A 23,032-nucleotide genomic window follows, 5' to 3' on the forward strand; every position below is an offset into this window, starting at 1 on the left:
AAAAGATTAGGATCAGAGAATTTCCAACAAGAATATAAGGAAAAATTGTCACAGCAAATTGATGAAGAGTTCCAGGTGTTCACAAGAATGAACAACGACAGAGATGTATCATTGTGGTGGAAGAGCTCAGAGGCATGTGGTGTAGCATACGCTGGAGTAAGGTTTGCAGGAGCCTGGTGTTCGTATAGCTACTGTTGGAAGTGTTGCACTTGCCACTTGGGTAGACAAGCACTTCAACCAGGGAAGGGTTTACAACAAGGTAAGCTGTGTTGACTACTTCTTTAGATACTGTCCACATCAGTGTATTTAGAGAATCACCATGTTGATGCATAAGAGAGTTCATCATAATACCAATTTCTCTATCAATTTAAAGTGCTATTTAAATAACTTATGCAGTGTTTTAGATGTTTAGATGTCTGTAAAAATATTGTATAAAAGCCTTTTTTTGCTATGGACATTGAAGGTATTGGCATCATCTTTGTTTTTTTTTCAAAATGGATATCATACATGAATTTTGTCATGAAATTTGAGTGTCTAGAATTGTGTGAATTGAGTGCATCTGGCATATACATTATTTTTATTATTTTTATTTTTTTTTTATTCCGGCCCTAATGGCACTCCCATCCTCCCCGATCTCTAGCTAGAAGTTAAACCTAATTTAATTTATAAATGGCAAAAAGCAGAAGATAGAAAAAGCAGCTAAACCTACAGAGCCTACACAGGCCTACAAAAACACCGCATGGACCGCCAGCATACACACAGCAAAACCCCCGGACAGGGGCCTTAACAAGAAAACCCTGCAGACTACTGCAGGGAGTGGGAGCATGAAACAGAGTTCAACTCCCACAAAGGACTGCCAGGCAACAGGCTAAACAGATGTAAAAATGTCCGGGCATTGTGGCGCCACAGACAAACAGAGAGTTGCTCTAGCAGATGGCGGTATGCTAGGCCACGAGAAATGCCACTCCTGGTGGTTGTCCTCAAAGCAATATCCTGCAAGATAGGACGACTAGCAGCAGACCACAAACCCAAGGACTCAACCACCAGGGGGACAAAAACACCTCCAGCTGCCTGTACAAGCTCATCATGGTGAGCATCCTTATCTTCTTCTCCCTTAGCAGCAGCCACACCTGCTGAAACTGCAGACCGACCCAACAGAGATTCTTGTAATGGACAACGCACAGTAACATCGAAGTACGCAGGCTTTCCATGCACAAAGTCAGGGTGAAAAACATCACCCGGGCGATCCAATCGGGAACCAGCACACCGTTGCTCTTTACGGCAACCAGTGTTGTCCTGAAGTAAAGCATGATATATCACATCACATAAAGCATCGTGTCTACGTATACGCATGGGTCCATGTCCACAGCCCAGCAGATGATCACCAAATTGATCAACAACACTACCACATGGGCAGCGAACTGGAGAAATGGCAGAAAAGAGAGGGACACCAAGCCTGTATCGAAGAGAACATACAAACTCCTGTGAGGACATGGATAGGCCTAAAGAATCACAAGGAATGGCCCGAAGCCATGAACTGGTACAGGGGTCAGCAGAAATTGAACGAATTCTGGCTTGGTCCCGAATGGTAAGTGAATTAAGCAAAAGGGTCTGACGAGCAATATCAAGTTCATGTTGGAAAACACGCTGCCCACAAGCTGGATGGATAAGATCAGGAAGGGAATCACTGTTAATCAAGGGCAGCAGAATTGAGGTAGCAACATCCTGATCCGGGATGGAAGGAAACACGTCAGGACCCCCACTAAAAGACTGGAGCAGACGATAACACAATTCTTGGGAGCTGAAACAAGAGCCTAAAAAGGCTGCTGAAGAGGTACTGGTAGCTTCACGCAAACCCAATCCTCCCATAGAACACGGTAGAGTGGCCTGCAGCCAAGATAAGTCAGATATAGAAGATTTGCAAATACGACCTAAAGCAGATCGAAGATTATAATCAAAACGTTCAAGTTGAGAAATAACACAATTTGGGGAAATAGTACGCAAGAGATGATTAAGTTTACAAACACCCAGACAACTTCGGAGAAGATGGAGTTCAACTTGAGGGTTCCCCAAGCCCCCAAGACGGTCCTGAAGAGAAGCCACCTTATCAACAGCCTTGCCAACAAATGACAAGAAATAATCAGAGGATCCCCACACAGGGGAACCAAGAAAGGCAGCTCCTTCCTCTTGCAACAACGAAATACGGGTGACAGATGATGGAAACTCTGGAAACGACTGATTACCAGAAGGCCAAAAGACCTCACATTTAGATAAATTAGGGTAGAGACCAAAACTCGGACCCCGCTGTACAAGCATTTGCAAAAAGGAGGCAAGGCTGGAGCGCGTACCCACCAGCATATACATTATCAAAAATGTTACTAGCTATATTTGTTATATATATATAGGTCATGCATTTCCTTGATTTTTGGGGATGGTGAAGCAAAAGAGAAGCCATTGATCTGAAAGCCAAAAAAAATCAGTAACATGTTTTGGATACAATGAATAACTATTTGTATTGTTATACCGTACAGTGATATTAAGAGTTGGGCAAACGTATTGATTTATATAACTTTTCTATGTTGTACCATGGTTTGCATGAGGATCACTGACTGTCTTTGTATCTATCCCTGCATTACTTGCATTCACACAATATAAATTGATGACACATGTTGATAAAAGTTGTGTAGTACACAAGGTATGCTATAAACTAAAAGCGTTGTCTGCAGCTGTAAACTGTTAGTGCCTCTGTTAGCTATGCTGACTTGTTTATTTTGTGCTAGTTTCTTGGACTTACCAACCATTATGTATCTACTGAATGTTATTGCTGTATTAGAGTGTCTTGGTCTTGTGCACGTCCTGAATGCTTATCGCAGTGATCCAGGTCCTTGTTGGGTGACCTTTAGCACAAATTCAGTGATAGTGCCTTGAAAAGATGGTTATAAAGCATTTGTACTATTATAGTGATCATTATAACTACCATAATTCGCTTTATTTTCATGCAAAATTTTTTGTGGTAAAAAATCTTGTGTAAAATATTTTTGTACGATTTATTTGAATGACTGCTCTATTAGAGTAGTTCAAGCTAATGTAAAAAATTTTGTGTAAGAAATTTTAAATTTCATACCAGTTTTGCATACAAAACTTATTTTACGACAAAAAAAGTATATAATATTATAAAAGTTCATAATCTTTAGCACATTGATCAAGTAAAGTCAAAAGGGCTTCACCCCCATAGCCCCTGTTTGGTCATTGATAGCTAATGAACACATGCAGGTATATTATTAAAAGGTGATGGATAGTTTTGTTCAAACATTGCATTAATTGGACCAAGCATACTATTAGTTGTAGCTCTCACGCTGTTAGTCCTACATACCTGACTATATTAGAGGATAATTGCTGCTTAATGTAGGCTATTTTAAGTGCAATTCCATGAAGTGAGTGGCAGCTGTTTGAAAATCACATTGCCAGAGTAAAATCAATGTCTCAACCATGAAAATTTCTAATTTTGGCAATCCACTAAATTGTAATACCATGAAAATTTCTTGCCGTACATTAAGTGTTTGATAGCCTCTTTTGAGAACTACTTAACTGATTGCTTTTGATTCAATACGAAATATATAATTGATTTTGATCCCAATCACAGATGGTTCTACAGACAATTGGCAGTGGTTATCACTGTTGATTACTAATAAATAAAGTAAATATCAAAAATTGAACCAGGAAGTGTGAACATGCTGCCTCTAAAATAATAAAAGATTAGGCATACTATCTCAAATTATTATGACTATTATTACATCATGAGCATACAAGAAATGCTTTGTTACAAGCAGCGGTAATTAACAGTGTTACAAGTAGGCATAACCATCTTTAGCATAAGACAAATCACCAAAGTTTTTACACCATGAGCACATATATACAAGCAAGAGTTCATAATTATTTGTATTATGAAGAACTCTTGATCTCAAGAGTTCATAATAATATTATTTGTATGGAGGGATATATAAGAAATGCTTTGTTACAAGCAGTGTTAGATAACAGTGTAAAAAGTACGTAAAAAGTCAATATACAGGTAGAAGTTTCCCTGGACATCATCTGGCACTTCAACCCATCTCTGATGGGGGCATGACAAATTTGCATGGTAATGTACATTGGGTGGAGCAGATAATTGCTGTAATATAAATGTTGCTCTTTCCTAAGATGATGTCTATCAGTGGTGCAGGTAGGGCTCAACTATATCTTCCTGTACAACATACCCTAACTAATGCAGTCAAAATTTTGAGCTGAAATGGTCCAGCATTATCAATGATCAACTGAGTGTTTGAAGGTGATACTATGCTTTATTTTTGTACAAAAATTTTTCGTGATAAAAAAATTCATGTAAAAATATTTTTGTATGATTTACGTGGATGGATAACTGCTCTATTAGAGTAGTTCAAACTTTGTAAAAATTTTCATGTAAGAAATTTTTGTACAGGTTTTGCATATGAAAATTATTTTAGAACGAAAAAAAAGCAAATTACGGTACTTGAGGTTGTAACACAAAATTGGATACTGTATGGTAACAAAGAAAGTGCTGTACTTGGATTAACTGGTTGAGATCACTTGAGAGCTATTTTGTGATTGAATAGTATCAGGTAGAAATTTTGGATTTGCACTTATTAATTACTTCATGTACTGTATGAAAATCTCATGCCTGCATTCTACAATGCACACTTGTCTGCCATATTCCCACACCAAATTTAGTTCACGGTTATCACTTGTATAATTACTTAAACAGCTAAATATTTTCTACCTACATTTACTATTATTGATAGTCATGCATTTTAAAAAAATACTTATACTACAAAATTTTTAAAATTGATGTCAGAATCTTGAGGTGTCTCGGCCATAGAAGAAGGTTTTTATCCAGTCAAGTGGTACCTGCATTCTAAGCCTCCAACTACCCAGACGAGTAGTGTATGCTGACCTCCACAATACCCAAGAAGTGAAACCTGCAAGTAGTGTGTATACAAACACATTTACAACATCAGTACATGTTACTACTGCAAACCTCTAGACTTGGCAACAGGAGTCTCAGCCAGTGCCTTGTACTCCCCAATATATGCAAGCATTCCAAAGTGTTTGAAATGAAACTTGGGAGGATCTTCCTGGCTCAGTGCTTTAGCCAGATACCTTCCCTGTCTCTCAGCCACCTGTTGGTAACAGAGTAATAAAACAACTTGAAAGTCATTACAATTATATACAAACCTGTGCTGTGCAGGGTAATGGACTATTCTTCACGTAAGCACAGTCCCCTATGGCATAGATGCACTTCTTACGGTCACTGACTGATCGTAAGTACTCATCTACTACAATCTGTGCACATAAAATAACTACACTGAATTTACTAGAGTTACTGAATACTGTGTTATAGGAATGTAAACATTTTGGTCATCTGTGTAGGCACTAAAATCTTCACTCTATTGATATACAGACAAATGTCTGGTATCTGTAACTTAAAGTCCACAACTGTGAACTAACACTTTGCTTATGTTATTTCAACTACTCTAATGGAACAATCATTTCAGCCCTAAACAACAACACAATTCTCAAAAGTTTGTCACACACACATGTATATATACAATACAATACAATTGAACAATGCAACAACAATATAATATGTATAGATTATTACACCTGCTCCCTGTCATCCTTTTCAACACCAATCGTCTCGGTGAACATTCTGCCAAGAACATATATTGTGGGTCAACCATGAGTACTGTAGTACGTACATGTTGAGCTGGATACTGGATTGCTGTATATAAGAAGCCATAACAAGATCAAAAGGTGATGTTCATGACGCATTTATTCATAAGCTCATGTTATGGGAGTGCAGTTTGAGAATATGGCGTCCAGTGAGTGTGGAACGAAGAGCAAAACCCTCTTGGAAAGAGGGTAAACAGCCAAACAAAGTTTCTACTTATGAAACTATATGGGACTATTTTGAGCTAGATGCGAAGAAGTCTAGAATTTCTGTCAACATTAAGGACAGAATCTCAAAGGCCACTAGTAAAATCTTCTTTGCTGGATTTTGGCATTCATTACACCACACAGGGAATTTCAAAGACATCCATTGTAAGAGTTAGAATGGAGTACCCCCAAGAAAGGTGGTTTCTCTATGCCAAGAAAAGGTATAAAAGCAGTTTCCAGGAGCCCACTCAATTGTATAATCGTCAGGTACAAATGTTCATGAGTTCAGGTTGATGCATATAGTTTCAACTGGGATGCCATCAGACAGAAGATACATTTGTTATACGAAAAGAAAGAAAATCTACCATTGTTAAAGATTTGGTGGGTTAATTTTGAATGCTGGAGCCAGTGTGTTAAGTGATATGGGCCTTAAGTACAAAACAATTAATGACAAGAGGTTAGCAGTTTATGTGTTTTAATTTCACTATGCATAACATGCAGGATATATATAGCAGCATATAGCAGGTTATTTTTGAATGGTTTTTATCGGATATTTTGAAGTGGCTCATCTCTTCAAAAATAAATAATATATTGAATTCTCAGCACCTGCAGTTCTTTGAAAATAAATTCCAACAATTAAAAGTAACTTGCCTTCACTTGACCAAACATTATGACATGAACATGTAATTGCTTGTGTTTTAGCTAAGTATTATGGCTAATAAGTATCATACTGCTTTAAACTGCTGATCCCAGAACTACAGAATTGAAGCCATCTACTGCAATTCTAATATAGGTATCTAATATAGGTATGATCGAGCACATGGCTGATTTGCACCACTTGAGACTTTCCCAGTTTTCTCACTAGGGCAGTAAGTCAACTGTTGGCAAGCATTCACTTGTACCCGTGACATGAATTTCTGTTTATTTGAAATCCACCGGCTAACTTTGAAATATGCAATCTTCAACATAAACTCTTCGAAGTTCAGATTTAGCCTCTTCTACAAAATTTCAGTGGTAAAAATAACCCTCTATACAGTACTATGTGCAGTCCATCAGCATGATAAATATTTAAGACAAATGAGGCACAAAATAACTGAAGGGAGACCAGTGGTGTACTTGGATGAGACTGGGACCAATGCACATGATGGAAAGTCCAGAGCCTGGGTAGAGGCTGATAAGATTACAGAAGGAGTCAGTTTGGTTAAATAATTTCACTTTTTTGCTATTTATACACCGCAAGCCATCAGGTGAAGGAGAGCGTCTTATTATCTTGTGTGCTGGTGGTAAAGATGGATGGATTCCTGGTAAATTTTGATGGTGTGAAGTAACAAGTAAAAGCAGTTGCTGTTTCAGATGTTCAGAGCTAAGAAAGGATCTGCGGCAGATTACCATCAAGAAATGAATGCAGAGAAATTGGAAAGATGGTTTCAAGAAAAATTACTTTCAGCATTACCAGCTAATTGTCAGATTGTAATGGACAATGCTAGGTAAGTGTCACATTTGTCAACTGGGAATGTGACTTCAAAAACAAAGTGCTGATTAGAAATGCTGTGTACCTCTGCGTAAAGTGGTGGGAAGGGATTAAAATGATTTGCTAAATGGGAACAGGAGAGAATGGGCAGTTGTGTGGTAAATGTGAAGTGAGATGTTTTTTTTTTTTTTCAGGATCACTTTCAAGTACACCTATGCTGGATAACAAACAGATTTTGAGCTGTTATAATTGGGTTTTCCTCTTTAAAGCTAAAGAGATTTTTCCCTGAAGATAAGTGGGCCACTTATCTTCTGAATACAATGCAACAGTGGCCCCAGCTCTTCCACTCATGCAGCTCTTCTTATTTTACACACACAAAATAAAATTGTTTATTGCACTTGTAAAAATGTATTACAGTCTCTCATATAACAGATATTGAAATCACCAGGAGTGTGAAATCTAGCTTCACCACAAATATGTGTTAACATAAAACATCAACAGGCCATGCTTTAGAGGCTTCCCACTGAAAATGAATAGTGAAACTTTAGCATCATAACTGGAGTGTCTTACATTCACGATACATGATGTAGCAGTTGTGAGTTATTAATCTCTTATTGAGGATCCAGCCCAATGTGTACGTACCATAGTACGTACAGTAACTCCACATTATAACAGTGTTATGGGACACATGTCCATTCACTGGACTGGGCTACTGGACTTGCATCGATTTTATTCCAACACATTTTCCCAGTGATTAGCCATTACTGCATGACAAAAAAAAATTTGACAAAAGACAAATCTAACAAATCAGTTACTTTTGACAAATTTTATTAATTTCGTCAAACATCAATAAGCACCTCAAAAGTCAGTGTGATTTCTTGCTTTTTGTCAAATTAAGTTCACAGAAGCTTATTAATTGTGATTTTCCTTTCGTCACTATTTCCTCTTGTGCGGTACTTTGCTTACACACACTCAGGGATCTTAAGTCTTGTCTTTCACAATAGACTCAGCAAGAATATACGTATTTAAGAACTCTTAGTGATTCATGCACAGTACTACACTAAGGCTACACATCTGTACGAAAACAATTATGCACTGGTTTGCATTGTAAAGTGAAGAGCTGGCATTGCAAATCAGACTGCAAAAATGGCTAGATGATGCTGTCATTTCTATGTTACATGTATACAATATTTGTATAGTGCAAAGCTGTGTTGATTTCTTAAATGTTTTTGTGGTTATAAGAGGCATCAAAAAATAAAATAGTCCAGTAGTCTTGTCTGGTGAATGGATACACCTGTGTTACAACATGCATCATGGTTAATTTATACAATAGAGTTATTACACAATTATGTATAGCATTGCATATTGGCTTTGATTCTCCCACAAACATATATACCTAAATCAGTACGAAAAGTTGTTATGCATGTATATGCGTACGTGTTTGTCTGCATCAAAGTCAGCAAAAACTGTCAAACAAAAAAAACAACAAAAAACGAAGGCTTGATACCAACTGTAACACTGGGGATAAGGTCAACATTCTTATCAACTTTTTCATAGTTATTTGAATAGGTGTGCGTGCGTGCGTGCGTGCGTGCGTGCATGTATGCATGTCAGGTGGTGTTTTTTCAACACCATGTCTGTCAGTGAGTAATCAGTAGAACAGGCATTGCATCTGTGTTGGGCCTGCACTATGGACCTTATCTGCAACGAAGTCATAATTGACAAAATGGCCATGTTTAGTGTGGGCACTTCGTATGTAATCACTAAAATGAGCTTTGTTTGCGGATTTCACGACATGGAACTATTGGATAATAATGGTAAAAGGCTAGTTGCGTGATGTGGCAATGCGAAATAGTCCCACCAGATGAAATCAGACTTTAGTTTGCTATGAATGCAAAACCACACACATTTGCCTTAAATTGTAATTAAGTATGTATGCCTCACCTTGCCCCTTGCTGTAGTATGTAAATGTTAACATAGCGAATCACCATCTCTCCCAATAGCCTCTGTACAAGTGTCCACACTATCGGCCGCCATTTTGTGCTTTGACGTCATTGCGGATAAGGTCCATTGTTGTTCTGTACTAGGATCATCAACCTGTTTGCTTTGATCCTCCATGCAGGGTTCTTTATGTGCATGGTACACCATGATCACGTGAAACTTCAAACAAGCCTCCTATAAGTAATAGGATGGATGGCTGTGGTGTTCAGGATTAATAGTGCGAGCATTGTAAACAGGAAGGAGTAAAATAGTGCAAGGCGAAGCCGAGCACTATTTCCTTCCTGTTTACAATGCGACAACTATCAATTCCGAATAACACAACCATCTGTCCTATTACATATTAATCCAACAACCATAGCAACTGTTACTAGGCAACAAAATTTAAAAATAACCACTGCAAAAGACCAATCACACTTAGCAACCATTGCCTAGAAACCGTTGATCTCAAAATGACGTTTACCTTAGCAACCATTGTTAAGCAACCATATTGTTGCTATGGCATCTACCACTGTGGTAACACTAGTTGTCAAGTCGGACGTTTACTTATAATAGTGACACACCACACTATTTTTAGCCAATCAAATTAGTATTACAGGTTTTTGTCAAGGGACCTAGACAAACAAGCGTAATACTAATTCTATTGGCTAATTGCTTGACATATTACAAAATAATACATTGAGGTGCTATTGAGAGTATTATACTGTAACACATTCACTTGTTGGATTATGGGTTGAACACATAGCCAACAATGAAGCGTTCCCACTTTTCAGACAATAACTTTTTTTTAAAATTGATGTAACTGGGTGTGCAGCACCATTTCTTTCGGTATACGGGAATTGCAGAGGTGCTTTTCGAACAGTGCTTGATTCGAAATACTGTGTAACGGGTTGAACATAGCTGACAACAAAGTGTAATGGATACTTCACTTTTCAGATGATAACTGGGGCGCGCGGTGCTATTTCAGATGCGGTATGTGTGGGTTCACCAGTCATAATGATTATTTACATAAAAAGTTAACAAACAAGTGCACAAAATTTTTTGGAATTTTCAACTAGAGTAGGGACCATAGCACATTGATAAAAAGTACTGAAACAAGTTGGAGTATTCCATGATATTGAATCACAGTAAAATAATAAGAAGTGTTATATCTCTACTGTGCATTTCTGTTACGGTATCTTGAGCACAGTAGGGATATAACACTTCTTATTATTTTACTGTGATTTAATATCATGGACTACTCCAACTTGTTTCAGTACTTTTTATCAATGTGTTATGGTCCCTACTCTAGTTGAAATTTTTTTTGTGTACTTGTGTTACAAATATGCTATAACTGTCTACCACACTTTTGAGCAGTACTGTACATGCATGCTCAGAAAAACATTTTCAACATCAAGGTCATAGCAACTGGAGTATTTCCTAGGGGCCTTAACACAATACATTAGTAAAGTCTTAGAAAACAACAATACCTCGGTGCTACTCCAGTTGACCACACAACCAGTCCACATGGTAGCTCTGTCCCATCTTTCAATTTGATACTGTTCTGTTTTACCTCTAAAACAAAGCACAACATGTTCAGTTGTTACAGTATGGTTGTACTGCTTAGTAGGGTTCTTCCCTAATTTGAAAGGTGCCAACCAAAGTGCTGTCATTAAAAACAACCCTAGAAAATATCATACGTGACAAAAAATCACCTAACATCAAATCAACTAAAAACATGTACAGAAGTCCGAATATTACATTTTAAAAATCACCATAATCCAATTTTTGCCTACCTGACCACAGTTGCAAGGCTTGAGGCCAAACAAAGCAGTGCACAGCCACCATTTCACACCACAATAACAAACTCATGCGTGGCATGTGCCATTTCTTGTTCCAATAAGTGTCAACCTTCTGTGCTTTGCCTTTTAAAAACTTCAACTACACCACCGTCTGTTTCTTCATGCAAGATAACCATACGAAGGCATTAATTTTCCATATTGACACTTTCCTTAGAATTGCGTATTTAGATGCCACAAAACTCTATCTGAAGCACTTACAGTATGTTACTGTTACCTGTATAGGTGCACTTATGAAATGATCACATGGCATGACTCTACCCTTAATGATCAGAGGATGGTTGCCATGCCGTTAATTGTTTAGCTGTAGTTTCATTGTGGAGAACAACACAGTGTGTAGCTCACTCAAGATAAGTAGCAAGATCAAGATACTCTAATAAAGCAGTCACAGTTACACATCTACTTTAAAAAGTTAACAAATTATTGAATAAAATTATTGCTTTAAAAATGAAGTAGGGTTTCAGCAATAAAAAGTAGTGAAACAAGATATATAAATGATGTTGGCTATTACAACACAGCAAATCCCCACTTTGGCATTGAACAGATAGTGGTGATACATGCCAATATGGGATTTCTCTTACCTCTTGTTTCACTACTTTTTATCTCTAGAATCCTACTTTATTTTTGAATTTATCATACAGTATGATAGTAACTGTATATTAGGATTGGATTTTCTGGCAAAAAATATCACCCCAAAACCAGCCTCACAATACCTTCATGGTGTCTTGGCAGTATTGGTGAGATATAAACAAGCCCAAAAGTGTCTTCAGAACAGCTAAAAATGCTTCAGATAAGTTGCTAAGGAGTTTTTAAAACTTTTATTTAGCAAAATATTCTACTGACTGATTAACTGCCTGATGTATTCAGACAAGCGTAATTTGACAATCGCAAAGGCAACCGGCTGTTAGACATCACTTCAACCCAGCTGGTACCTTTTGGAATACCGCAGTATGTACAATGCACAAATCATAGACCTACCTTTGTCCTCCTTTCTGCCCAATTTCTTTTATCACTGACAGTACAAGATGTTGATTAGCAGTAGAGCATATGGCTTCCTTTCTGCTGACTATCCTGTTTGCAAAGAAAATCGTCTGTGTTTTCTGTAGAGATTGAAGAGGTGTTTCGCATACTCTTCTTCATCTGTAACACTGTATAATGGACTGAACATGGCGAAGGGCACTTTGCTTTTTAGCTATAATTGATAGTTGTGGCAGACATTCAGGCACAAAATTATTGTATGGTATGTCAGGCAGCATTCTTCCTTTTGATGCAGTACCCACGGGTTCACCAGCCATATAATTACGTATAATAAGGAGTAAACAAACAAGTAAAAGATTTTAAAGTTGGATTAGGGATCAAGGAAAACAAAAGTTGTGAAACAAGGGAATAGCTATAAAAGGAGTGAAACAAGAGAGGTTGCAGATATACTAGTGGACATCTGCAGGTAAAAGCAACCTCTCTTGTTTCACTACTTTTTATAGCTACAAGTACACATGCACAGTAGGGATATAACACTTCTTATTGTTTTACTGTCATGGACTACTCCAACTTGTTTCAGTACTTTTTATCGATGTGTTATGGTCCCTACTCTAGTTGAAAATTCCAATTTTTTTGTGTACTTGTTTGTTAACTTTTTTGTAAATACTGTATATTAGGGATCATGAAGAATTGGGTTTTCCTAGCCAAAAAAAATCACCCAAAAACCAGCTTCACAACTCCATCCTGGCACCTTGGCAGTATTGGTTAGGTATAACCAAGCCCAAAAGTGCCTTCAGTATGATCCTAAAGGGTTGCAATAAGGGTCATTCCATACCAAGTCAACAAAAAAAAATCCGGCCCCTTTTCGATTTTCGTAAAATTTGGCACAAACATGGACCCTATCAAGAAACTTTCCTACACCAAAATTTGGCTCATTTTATTGGTCTCCCTTTGGCTCATTTTATTGGTCTCCCTTTAAGTTATGACCACTCAAAGTTTCTGCTGAAAATTTTATGAAGCTTACACGTCTTCAATAAAATGGCCATAACTTTGCTTGTGATTCACGTAAAACTTCTGGGTTAGAGTTTTGAAATCCTTATTAAATTCTCTTTCAAGTGATATATAATATTTTATAATTGCTCAAAGGAAAAGGTCAAACCACAAAAATGTCTTCATTTTCAAAAATATATATTCTTTAATTAAATTTATTTTTGGTTTACATGTTGCTCTAATACCCATCATTCATCACTGTGAGTTTACAGTTGGGACCAATAGTAGATCATGAGTTATAAGTGTTAATGTGTAGCCTTGTAATTACTGTTGTTTGTATGGTTCAAGTATGCAAAGATGCAATACCAATTGCAAGTAACTTAATATAATACTATGTCACAATCATTAATACATTGTTGGTTTGTAAGTAATGTTAATTTGTTTATGTTTTGTAAGAAAACCCAGTAAAAGCTTATACTTAAATACACATATTCAAGTAATTTACCAATGATCAAGCTCGTATATATTGTTTCTGATTATGACGCCAAGTCTATTATATAGTAGTGAAATATTGAACTTGATGACATTTTCACTAGCTACAGTAACTGCTACTGCTACTGTTTGCAAGTGCGTATTTTGATACACAAATGTAGCTATGGTGAAAACTATCTAAGCCAGTCAGGGCCAATTTTTTTGGCCTTAATATTCAGGTGGCTATTTATATAGTTTGATGTGTATAAATGTCTTACTAGAACAATTTAAAGTTGGCCCTTAATAGAAAGGTGGCCTTTTGTTACAGGTGGCCACAAAGACAAGTTCCACTGTAATTTGAAACACTTACAAATAAAACATGATGTTATGTAGCTGCATTCTTTGTTCTTAACACAGACATGAATGTTTTAATATTGTAATCTACTAGAGATTTTCTAAAAAGTAGTAATGAATGACTGATGCAGTATTAACAGTCTTTTCAACTTATACCTTCAAAAATTCAATTGTGTACTGATATCAATGCATCAGATTTCATTGCATATCAAAGTTACATGTGAATGGTTGTAGAGACTGTCATGCAATATGCACCACTTTCAGTCTCAAGTTTTACTATAATGCTCTGATTTAACTTTGAAGTTAATTGCCTTGACCCTTTCTTTAATTGATTGTTAATGTATTTCGCTTAAAGCTATAGATATGTATCAGTGTGCAATTGCTGTAGTGAACCTTTCTACGATGTAATTTCTATGGAACATTTCTATGATTCTAATTATAGAAGAGCTATAAACATTGCTATTTTTATCATGATACAGTTGATGTATGGAGTTAAAGTCAGGTACCTTAGGGCCAAAATTTCTGGGCCTTAATGTGCAGGTAGCTGCTTAATACATTTGCATAAGTGTATAGCAACAATTTAAAATTGGCCCTTATGGAGTGGTGGCCTTTCTATACAGGTGGTAACTTTCCACTCTATTCCATCAAATTTCTGACGAGTAAGTGGTTTTAAAAGTGTACATTTTTCCAGCAAAGGCATTGTTTATAGGTACAAATATATAAAGTTGGCCTGTAAGTGGTCAGTAGTAGGCTTGCTCTTTCAAAGTATGATTCAAAAGTGATATACAGTGTAATATACCTTAGCGGCTACCTTAAAGGCCACCTTTTTATAAGAGCCAACTTAAAATAGGATATTTCTACTCTAGTGCAACTATATGAAGCAGCTATCTAGGTATTAATACCAAGAAGCTTTGGATATCACTAAGACATGGCATTTCAATTCCACTTTACATGTACATATGTATGAATAACTGTCGTTTGCATCCATTATACACACATATAAGATTGGAAGCTATCATCATAATCTGTGGCTGAGTATTATTTTATACAGTAAGTAAAATTGAAAGAATAGATTGGAATATCATTCGTTGTACAGTAAATCCCTTATAAATATAGCTACCCCTATAATAAGACCACCTTGTTATAGTGGCCACCTCTATTTTATAGGACACTGAACTTACAAGAAAAACATAATCAGTGATTCCTTTATTAGGCAGCCTTATTATTGCTCCAACTTTCTTAGCTTTAAAAGTGGCTCTGGTTTCACTGTAGTGAGCCCTTGTCAATACTATTTTAATGCATAAATGATATTTAACATACCAATATAAGGTTACTTGCAATTGGTATTAGAAATTACACTGTAAAAATACCATACAAACAGCAGTGATTACAAGGCTACACATTAACACTTATAACTCATGATCTACTATTGGTCCCAACTTTAATCTCACAGTGATGAATGATAGGTATTAGAGTAACATGTAAACCAAAAATAAATTTAATTAAAGAATACATATTTTTGAAAATGAAGATCAAAGGAAAAAGATTCATTTTGTGGTTTGATCTTTTCCTTTGAGCAATTATAAAATATTATATATCACTTGAAAGAGAATTTAATAAAAATTTCAAAAATCTAAACTAGAAATTTCTACATCAATCACAAGCAAAGTTACGGCCATTTTATTGAAGACATGTAAGCAAAATAAAATTTTCAGCAGAAACTTTGAGTGGTCATAACTTAAAGGGAGACCAATGAAATGAGCTAAATTTTGGTGTGAGAAAGTTTCTTGATAGGGTCCATGTTTGTGCCAAATTTCATGAAAATCGAAAGGGGGCCAGATTTTTTTTTGTTGATTTGGTATTGAATGACCCATAAATAGTTATGAAATTTAAAAAAATTTATTCAATGGAATTTTCTACTGACTAACTGCCTGCCTGCCTGCCTGCCTGCCTGCCTGCCTGCCTGCCTGCCTGCCTGCCTGCCTGCCTGCCTGCCTGCCTGCCTGCCTGCCTGCCTGCCTGCCTGCCTGCCTGCCTGCCTGCCTGCCTGCCTGCCTGCCTGCCTGCCTGCCTGCCTGCCTGCCTGCCTGCCTGCCTGCCTGCCTGCCTGCCTGCCTGCCTGCCTGCCTGCCTGCCTGCCTGCCTGCCTGCCTGCCTGCCTGCCTGCCTGCCTGCCTGCCTGCCTGCCTGCCTGCCTGCCTGCCTGCCTGCCTGCCTGCCTGCCTGCCTGCCTGCCTGCCTGCCTGCCTGCCTGCCTGCCTGCCTGCCTGCCTGCCTGCCTGCCTGCCTGCCTGCCTGCCTGCCTGCCTGCCTGCCTGCCTGCCTGCCTGCCTGCCTGCCTGCCTGCCTGCCTGCCTGCCTGCCTGCCTGCCTGCCTGCCTGCCTGCCTGCCTGCCTGCCTGCCTGCCTGCCTGCCTGCCTGCCTGCCTGCCTGCCTGCCTGCCTGCCTGCCTGCCTGCCTGCCTGCCTGCCTGCCTGCCTGCCTGCCTGCCTGCCTGCCTGCCTGCCTGCCTGCCTGCCTGCCTGCCTGCCTGCCTGCCTGCCTGCCTGCCTGCCTGCCTGCCTGATGCCTTCAGGCAAGCGTAACTCGATAACGGCTAAGGCTATGGGCTTAATTTTTTCACTGTTAGACGTCGCTTCGTCCCGAGACGTGCTTTTTGGCATACCGCAGTACATACAATGCATGCATCATGGACTTACCTTTGTCCTCCTTCGTGTCCCATTTCTTTTTGCTGACAGCCTAAAGTGTCGATTCGCGGTAGCACGATACATGGCTTCCCTACGGTACGTTTGTAAACGGGATTCGTCCTTATTTTCCGTGGTGAACAGACTGATTGCAGAGACGATTCTAACACTGTTCTTTATTTGTAACGCTGTGTAACGGGCTGAACATAGCTGAAAGTGAAGAGTAATGGCCGCTGCACTTTCGAGGCAGTAATTGATAGTTGGGGGCACGCGAATCGTTGTATTTTCGAGGTGACTGGATTGTTGCAGAGGTACTTCTTCTACTGTTTTTCGTCTGTAGCACTGTGGATTGAGCTGAACACAGCTGAAAGCGAAGCGTAATGGCCACTGCACTTTCGAAGCAGTTTTGATAGCTGGGGCATGCGCTCAGACGAAAAATAAATTAAGGTGCCATCCTTTCTTTTGATGCGGTATGTGTGGGTTCACCAGTCATAATAATGTTACAAAAAAAGTAAGCAATCAAGCCCGTAGCTTTAGCTGTTATCGAGTTACGCTTGTCTGAAGGCATCAGTCAGTCAGTCAGTTACTTACTTACTTAGTCAGTCAGTAGAAAATTCCGTCGAATAAAATTTTTTTTAAATTCCGCAGCAACTTGTTGAAAGTGTTCCGGGTCGATCTGAAAGCTTGTTTGGGCTTAGTTTTACCTCACCAATACTGCCTCATTGTCGTAAGGGAAAATTGAGGCTGGTTTTTGGGTGATATTATTTTGTGGGCCACGCCTACTCCTTTGTGGTCCCTACTATACAGTTACTATCGTACTGTATGATTCTCTTGTTTCACTACTTTTTCTTTCCTAATTTTTCCTTCTAATTATTATTATTATTATTTAGCTATACTGAATACAAGGGAATGAAAGGTTTTGTATCTTTAAAACAAGTTAAACAACCCTCATTAATTCAGCTGTAATCCATGGTGGAATGCAGTGCTTTTGAGGGACCTTACTGGGTATATGGAGATCAATCAGTTTGGTGTGGAATCTTAACCATAGGGAGTTTGTATCAATTTGTTGCAAGTCAATTACACTAGAAAGTTCTTCCTGAAACATTCTTAAACAAAGTTTAATAGATTTCCAATCTGCCTTGTTGTTGTTGTTGTAAGATTAATTACTACTTATGTATCTAACCAACAATAAAATAAATATTCAGTTCAACAGATTTTGTGCTCCTATCACAACTGACACACTATGTGCCATAAAGTTGTGTGCAATACAAATTATTAAAACAATACACAGTGGCACATTTTGCTTTACAACTTGTATCTCTGGTATATTAAAAATGCATAATTACATACCCACAACAGATCCTCTTAATAATTTCATCTGGGAACGTTGTTTGATCTTGCCCTCAGCGTAGCGACGAAGTTTGATATCAAATGAAGACAAAATTTGATTGGCTTCAATCAGCGTCACTTTAACCATATCCCTTTCACCCGGATACAACCTCGCTATGTCCTACAGTAGATCACACATGACTTGTTAATCAACAATTAATACAGATTCGTAATGATTAGCTACAGTATAATAAACTTATAGGGTTTCCATGAACCAGCTTGAAATTTTGGTAGCATATAAGTTGACTAGTATGACTTTAGATAACTGAAACAAATTTCTACAGTGATTTAAATATTCACAATCTCTTATGATAGGATAAGTGATCAATACCTATTATATAGACAATTCTCTGTCTGGGGCCCATAAGTATCACACAGGAGCATGAAACTTCCTTGACAGAGCAGCTACTTCTCAAGAACTGTTAAAGAATGGAACACCTTGCCTGTTAACATCATTGAAACGTCTGATCCAGATTCGTTCACATTACTTTTACAATCATATTACCACACTAGTACTAGCTTGTAATTAGTTGAACAATTGGTTTACTGCATGTTAAGTTAGAACTGTTTTTTGTGGTTGTTGTTTTTTCCTGAGCATACCAGCAGGGCTGACTGCTCAGTACAAATAAATAAATAAATAAATAAATAGACATAAAAGCCACTGAAACTGTTGAAATGACAGATGCCACCTTGCCAAGTTAACTGTAAACACTGTCCAAAGCAGTGGCATTTATGGGATAGTGGTCCAACAACTTTTACAGGCTTACACTGTCAGAGAAGGGTTTACAACACACTTGGGCCAAATGGGCTTCTTGTTGCAGTTTCTGTCATAATGCCTGGAGAAGGTCATAATTGATAATAAAGGCCAAGACCAACACCACTGCATACAATGAAAATGTATCACCTCATAGAGTATACCAGTGCAATGGCTACTTCGATTGCAGAGGTGATTTTCGAACTTGTACTGCTGTGTAACGGGTTGAACATAGCCAACAACGAAGCGTAGTGGATACTTCACTTTTCAGACAATAATTGATATAACTGGGGTGCGTGGCACCAACCCTTTCTTTCGGTATGCGTGGGTTGCAGAGGTGCTTTTTGAAAAGTTCTTGATTCATACTGCTGTGTAACGGGTTGAACATAGCTGACAACAAAGCGTAATGATAATTGATATAGCTTGGGCATGCAGCACCATTTCAGATGCGGTATGCGTGGGTTCACCAATCATAACAGTATTATTTACAAAAAAGTTAACAAACAAGTACACAAAAACTTTTTGGAATTTTCAACTACCATAGCACATCAATAAAAAGTACTGAAACAAGCTGGAGTAGTGCATGATATTAAATCACAGTAAAACAATAAGAAGTATTGTATCCCTACTGTGCTCAGGATAAATGCACAGTAGGGATATAATACTTATTATTGTTTTACGGTGATTTAATATCATGTACTACTCCAACTTGTTTCAGTACTTTTTATCGATGTGCTATGGTCCCTACTCTAGTTGAAAATTCCAATTTTTTTTGTGTACTTGTTATTATTCTATGGATTAGTACTATTCTGTAAAGGTGATTTTCATTGCGCAAGATGTCTCTACAGTGGCGGATCTTGGTAGTTTCAACAAAAACCCCCTTTCAGAATTTCACTTGTAAAAATGATATTGGCTAAGTAAGCCATTCTTCTGTTGTAAATAGCTCTTTATCATAACAGTAATACAGAATGTCGCCTCTTGAGATCAATTGCACAGCAGCCCGTCTGCTCATTTGATATAATTTTTCAGGTGCTTGCTTCTGTGTAAGTTCAAAATAAGAAAACGAAAGAGAAGAAACCCTGATGAGAACTTAAAGCAAGTAAAAATCATTGTCTTTCTTTGATAAAAGAGATAGAGCAAATAAGAATGTCTAAATGGTAGCACAATAGTGTAGCCACATAGCCTATACTAATGTTATAGCTACTAATAATGCAATGGCTTTATAATACACCTCCGGGTATCAGAAACCCCCTTTCAAAAATCCTAGATCCGCCACTACTTTAGGATGATTTTCAAAGGTGGTGGTGTGCAAAATTTTTGGGACGATCCCTACTTAAGCAGTACTACCATACCATTTGATATTTCTATCCTCTGGATGTAGTGGAATATAGAATAGTGGATTAGAACGGTAGTATGGTGGAGGGTATTAGTCAGGGTGTTTGATAAGGCAATATGACGCTCCATTGGTCCAGTGTGGGTACAAAATGACCCACACACCTCATGGCTTCTGCTCCATATTTCTCAACTCTAGTTCAGCTTTGTGGCTACTACACTTCAAACTTGAGCTGATTGGCCCAGTGGTACATTACTGGTGATGCAGTAGATGCCTGGGTTGGGCCAGTTGTGGAAGTCAAAATACTTATCAAAACCCTGACATTAGTATGACTAGTACATTAAAAACTATCAATTTAAAAAAGAAGTAGGGATCCAAGCGATAAAAAGTAGTGAAATAAGAGATGAATGATGGTATTACAGCATAGCTCGGTGAGAAAATCCCTACGTTGGCATAATTATTATAACAATCATTTTTATCAATGCCAAAGTAAGGATTTTCCCACCAAGCTATGCTGTATTACCATCATTCATCTCTTGTTTCACTTCATTTTATTGCTTGGATCCTTACTTTTTTAAATTAATAATTTTTAATATTATACAAGTTTGTTTGGTTTTTTGTTATAGCATACAGCTATACACGTGTGACTGTTCTCAATGGCGGATCCAGGATGAGGCATTTGGGGCAAATGCCCCCCACCTTGTGGAGTAGCCATACTTGGTAACTCATGAAAATATGCATATTTTACTAGCATTTATTACAAATTCACCTGAAACCAATCAAACTAGCTGTGAAATTGTCACCCAACACCTTCATACATACTAAACACCTCTAGAAATAATTATTGTGTTGCTATTGTTCAGACATTTATAGCCTTTAAAACAGCTTTTAAGACTTCACAACCATCTGCAAAGGCCAAAATGGCACGTACAGTGAGACACTTTAACAAGTGACTATTTGCTGCTTCAAAAAATGTAGCAACTAACAAGAGAATCTGTTCTCCCCAACCACCTACAACTTAGCATGTTTGTGTCCCTCCCCTTGCCAGCTCCTGGACCCGCCTCTGGTTCTATTAGGGTAACAGGGTGTGTCATCATCATAGAGATGTGATCTCGATGCTCGATCATTATTAATCAACCAAGATCACATTAACAAATTAATAGGCGTGGCACTGAACCTATCGTGAAGTACCGAGGTAAGCGCTTAAATAAGTTTGCGTCATCTAAATATGCTGCTCAAGAAAAGTGTTAATACAGAAAATTAACGCCTCGATATGGTTTCATTGTAACAAGACGATGAGCCTGATTGAAGACAAAAGGAAAAACAAGGCACATGCAGAGGGCACAAACTCGTCGGAACCCCAAAAGGCACATCCCACTGGTGAGTTTGTTATTGTAGCATAAATTGTAGCATAACAATGGTGGCCGTGGGCTGCTTCGTTTGGCCTCTAGACTTGTGACTGGTCAGGCAGGCAGGCAGGCAGGCAGGCAGGCAGGCAGTCAGTCAGTCAGTCAGTCAGTCAGTCAGTCTAAAATCTGAGTTTTAGCAATTTATTTTTTGGAAATTCTATATCCGGCTGCCTATTAGCATTTTCTTATTTCTATTGCAGTTGGTCAGATGGACTAATATTATTCTGTAAAGGTGATTGTCTCTAGGATGATTTTTGAAGGCAAAATTTTAGATGGTATAGATCATTTTTTTGGGAAGGGGGGGATCCTTACTTAAATATCATTTGATATTAAAAACCAACCATCTTCTTATAAAGACCACATGCCCTATACTGAGACTGACCTGTTTAAGGAAGTCATAAAACTCAGCACTAAATTCCACCCCTGTGGGTCCACCACCAACAACTACAAAATGTAGTAATCGACTTCTCTCATCCTCTGGCACACCAGGTTGTGTGGCTAATTCAACATTTACAAGGATTCGATTTCTAATTTTCTGGGCATCAGCTATTTCCTAGCATCAAAAATTTTGTATATGTTACATGTTTTAACTAAATCCATACCTTCAGGAAAAAAGCATATTTCTCAACCCCTGGTACTCCAAATGTGTTAGAAAGAGCTCCAACTGCAATCACTAATCGGTCATAGAACAGGTCATATTGTCTAGTTGAATCTAGTTCACTCTGGCAGGATATGATACGTTTCTGCTTGTCCAACCCAACAGCTCTGGACAGGTGAAAATCACGCTCATCTCTAAAGCCATGATTTCTTATTGGCTCTATAATGCTGCGAAACTCCAGAGTTCCAACTGTGGTACTTGCCAAAAGTGGGGTGAAAAGAAAATGGTTCCTAGGGCTTACTACTACCACATCAAAAAGCTTTTTGTTTACGTGCTTTAGCAAGCTGTACCCTGCCCACCCTGTGCCAAGGATTATCAACTTTTTCCTCTTGTGTGCTTCACTGTTATACCATCGCAAGCCTCCCACTACGGCGAGTAATCTGGAAAATATTCTCATCACCACACTTGTGATTCAAGTTCTAACCATATGCTCGATGGAACCACTAACTCAAGCTGCAACTTGACGAAAGCCTTTAGTTACACCAATCTGCTCATCCAATAGTACTCAGAGTGGATAGTTACACCGATCGTTCTCCAGTACAGCTGTACGACGAAAACATTAGAACCTTAAATTTTCTGCACAATCTCGAGTACAGACTGTTGGCAGCAATTAGCATGCAAAGTCTTGAATGTTCCTACATGCAAATAGCACTGAACAGCTTGAAAATCAGAGGTATGCACATTGCAGCTATAGAAATTGAAATTGGATCTCAGTTTGTCACGTCATAGATATTAGAGTACTCTCTAATATCTAT

The 23,032-nt window shown here is 38.2% G+C and overlaps 1 protein-coding gene across 1 annotated transcript; it reads right to left on the reverse strand.

Annotated features, from left to right (window-relative positions):
* Positions 1–4,749: 4,749 nt before the first annotated feature.
* Positions 4,750–22,856, reverse strand: LOC136242107 (uncharacterized). The gene is made up of 8 exons (XM_066033502.1): positions 22,222–22,856; positions 22,002–22,172; positions 18,085–18,244; positions 10,888–10,972; positions 5,677–5,722; positions 5,248–5,355; positions 5,051–5,192; positions 4,750–4,991 (listed from the first exon to the last, which is right to left on the reverse strand). Exons 1-8 carry the CDS (start codon positions 22,672–22,674, stop codon positions 4,864–4,866), a joined length of 1,293 nt encoding a protein of 430 aa, XP_065889574.1. The 5' UTR covers positions 22,675–22,856; the 3' UTR covers positions 4,750–4,863.
* Between the last annotated feature and the right edge of the window lie 176 nt (positions 22,857–23,032).

Source organism: Dysidea avara, chromosome 13, assembly GCF_963678975.1.
Source record: "Dysidea avara chromosome 13, odDysAvar1.4, whole genome shotgun sequence".
Classification (NCBI taxonomy): Eukaryota; Metazoa; Porifera; class Demospongiae; order Dictyoceratida; family Dysideidae; genus Dysidea; species Dysidea avara.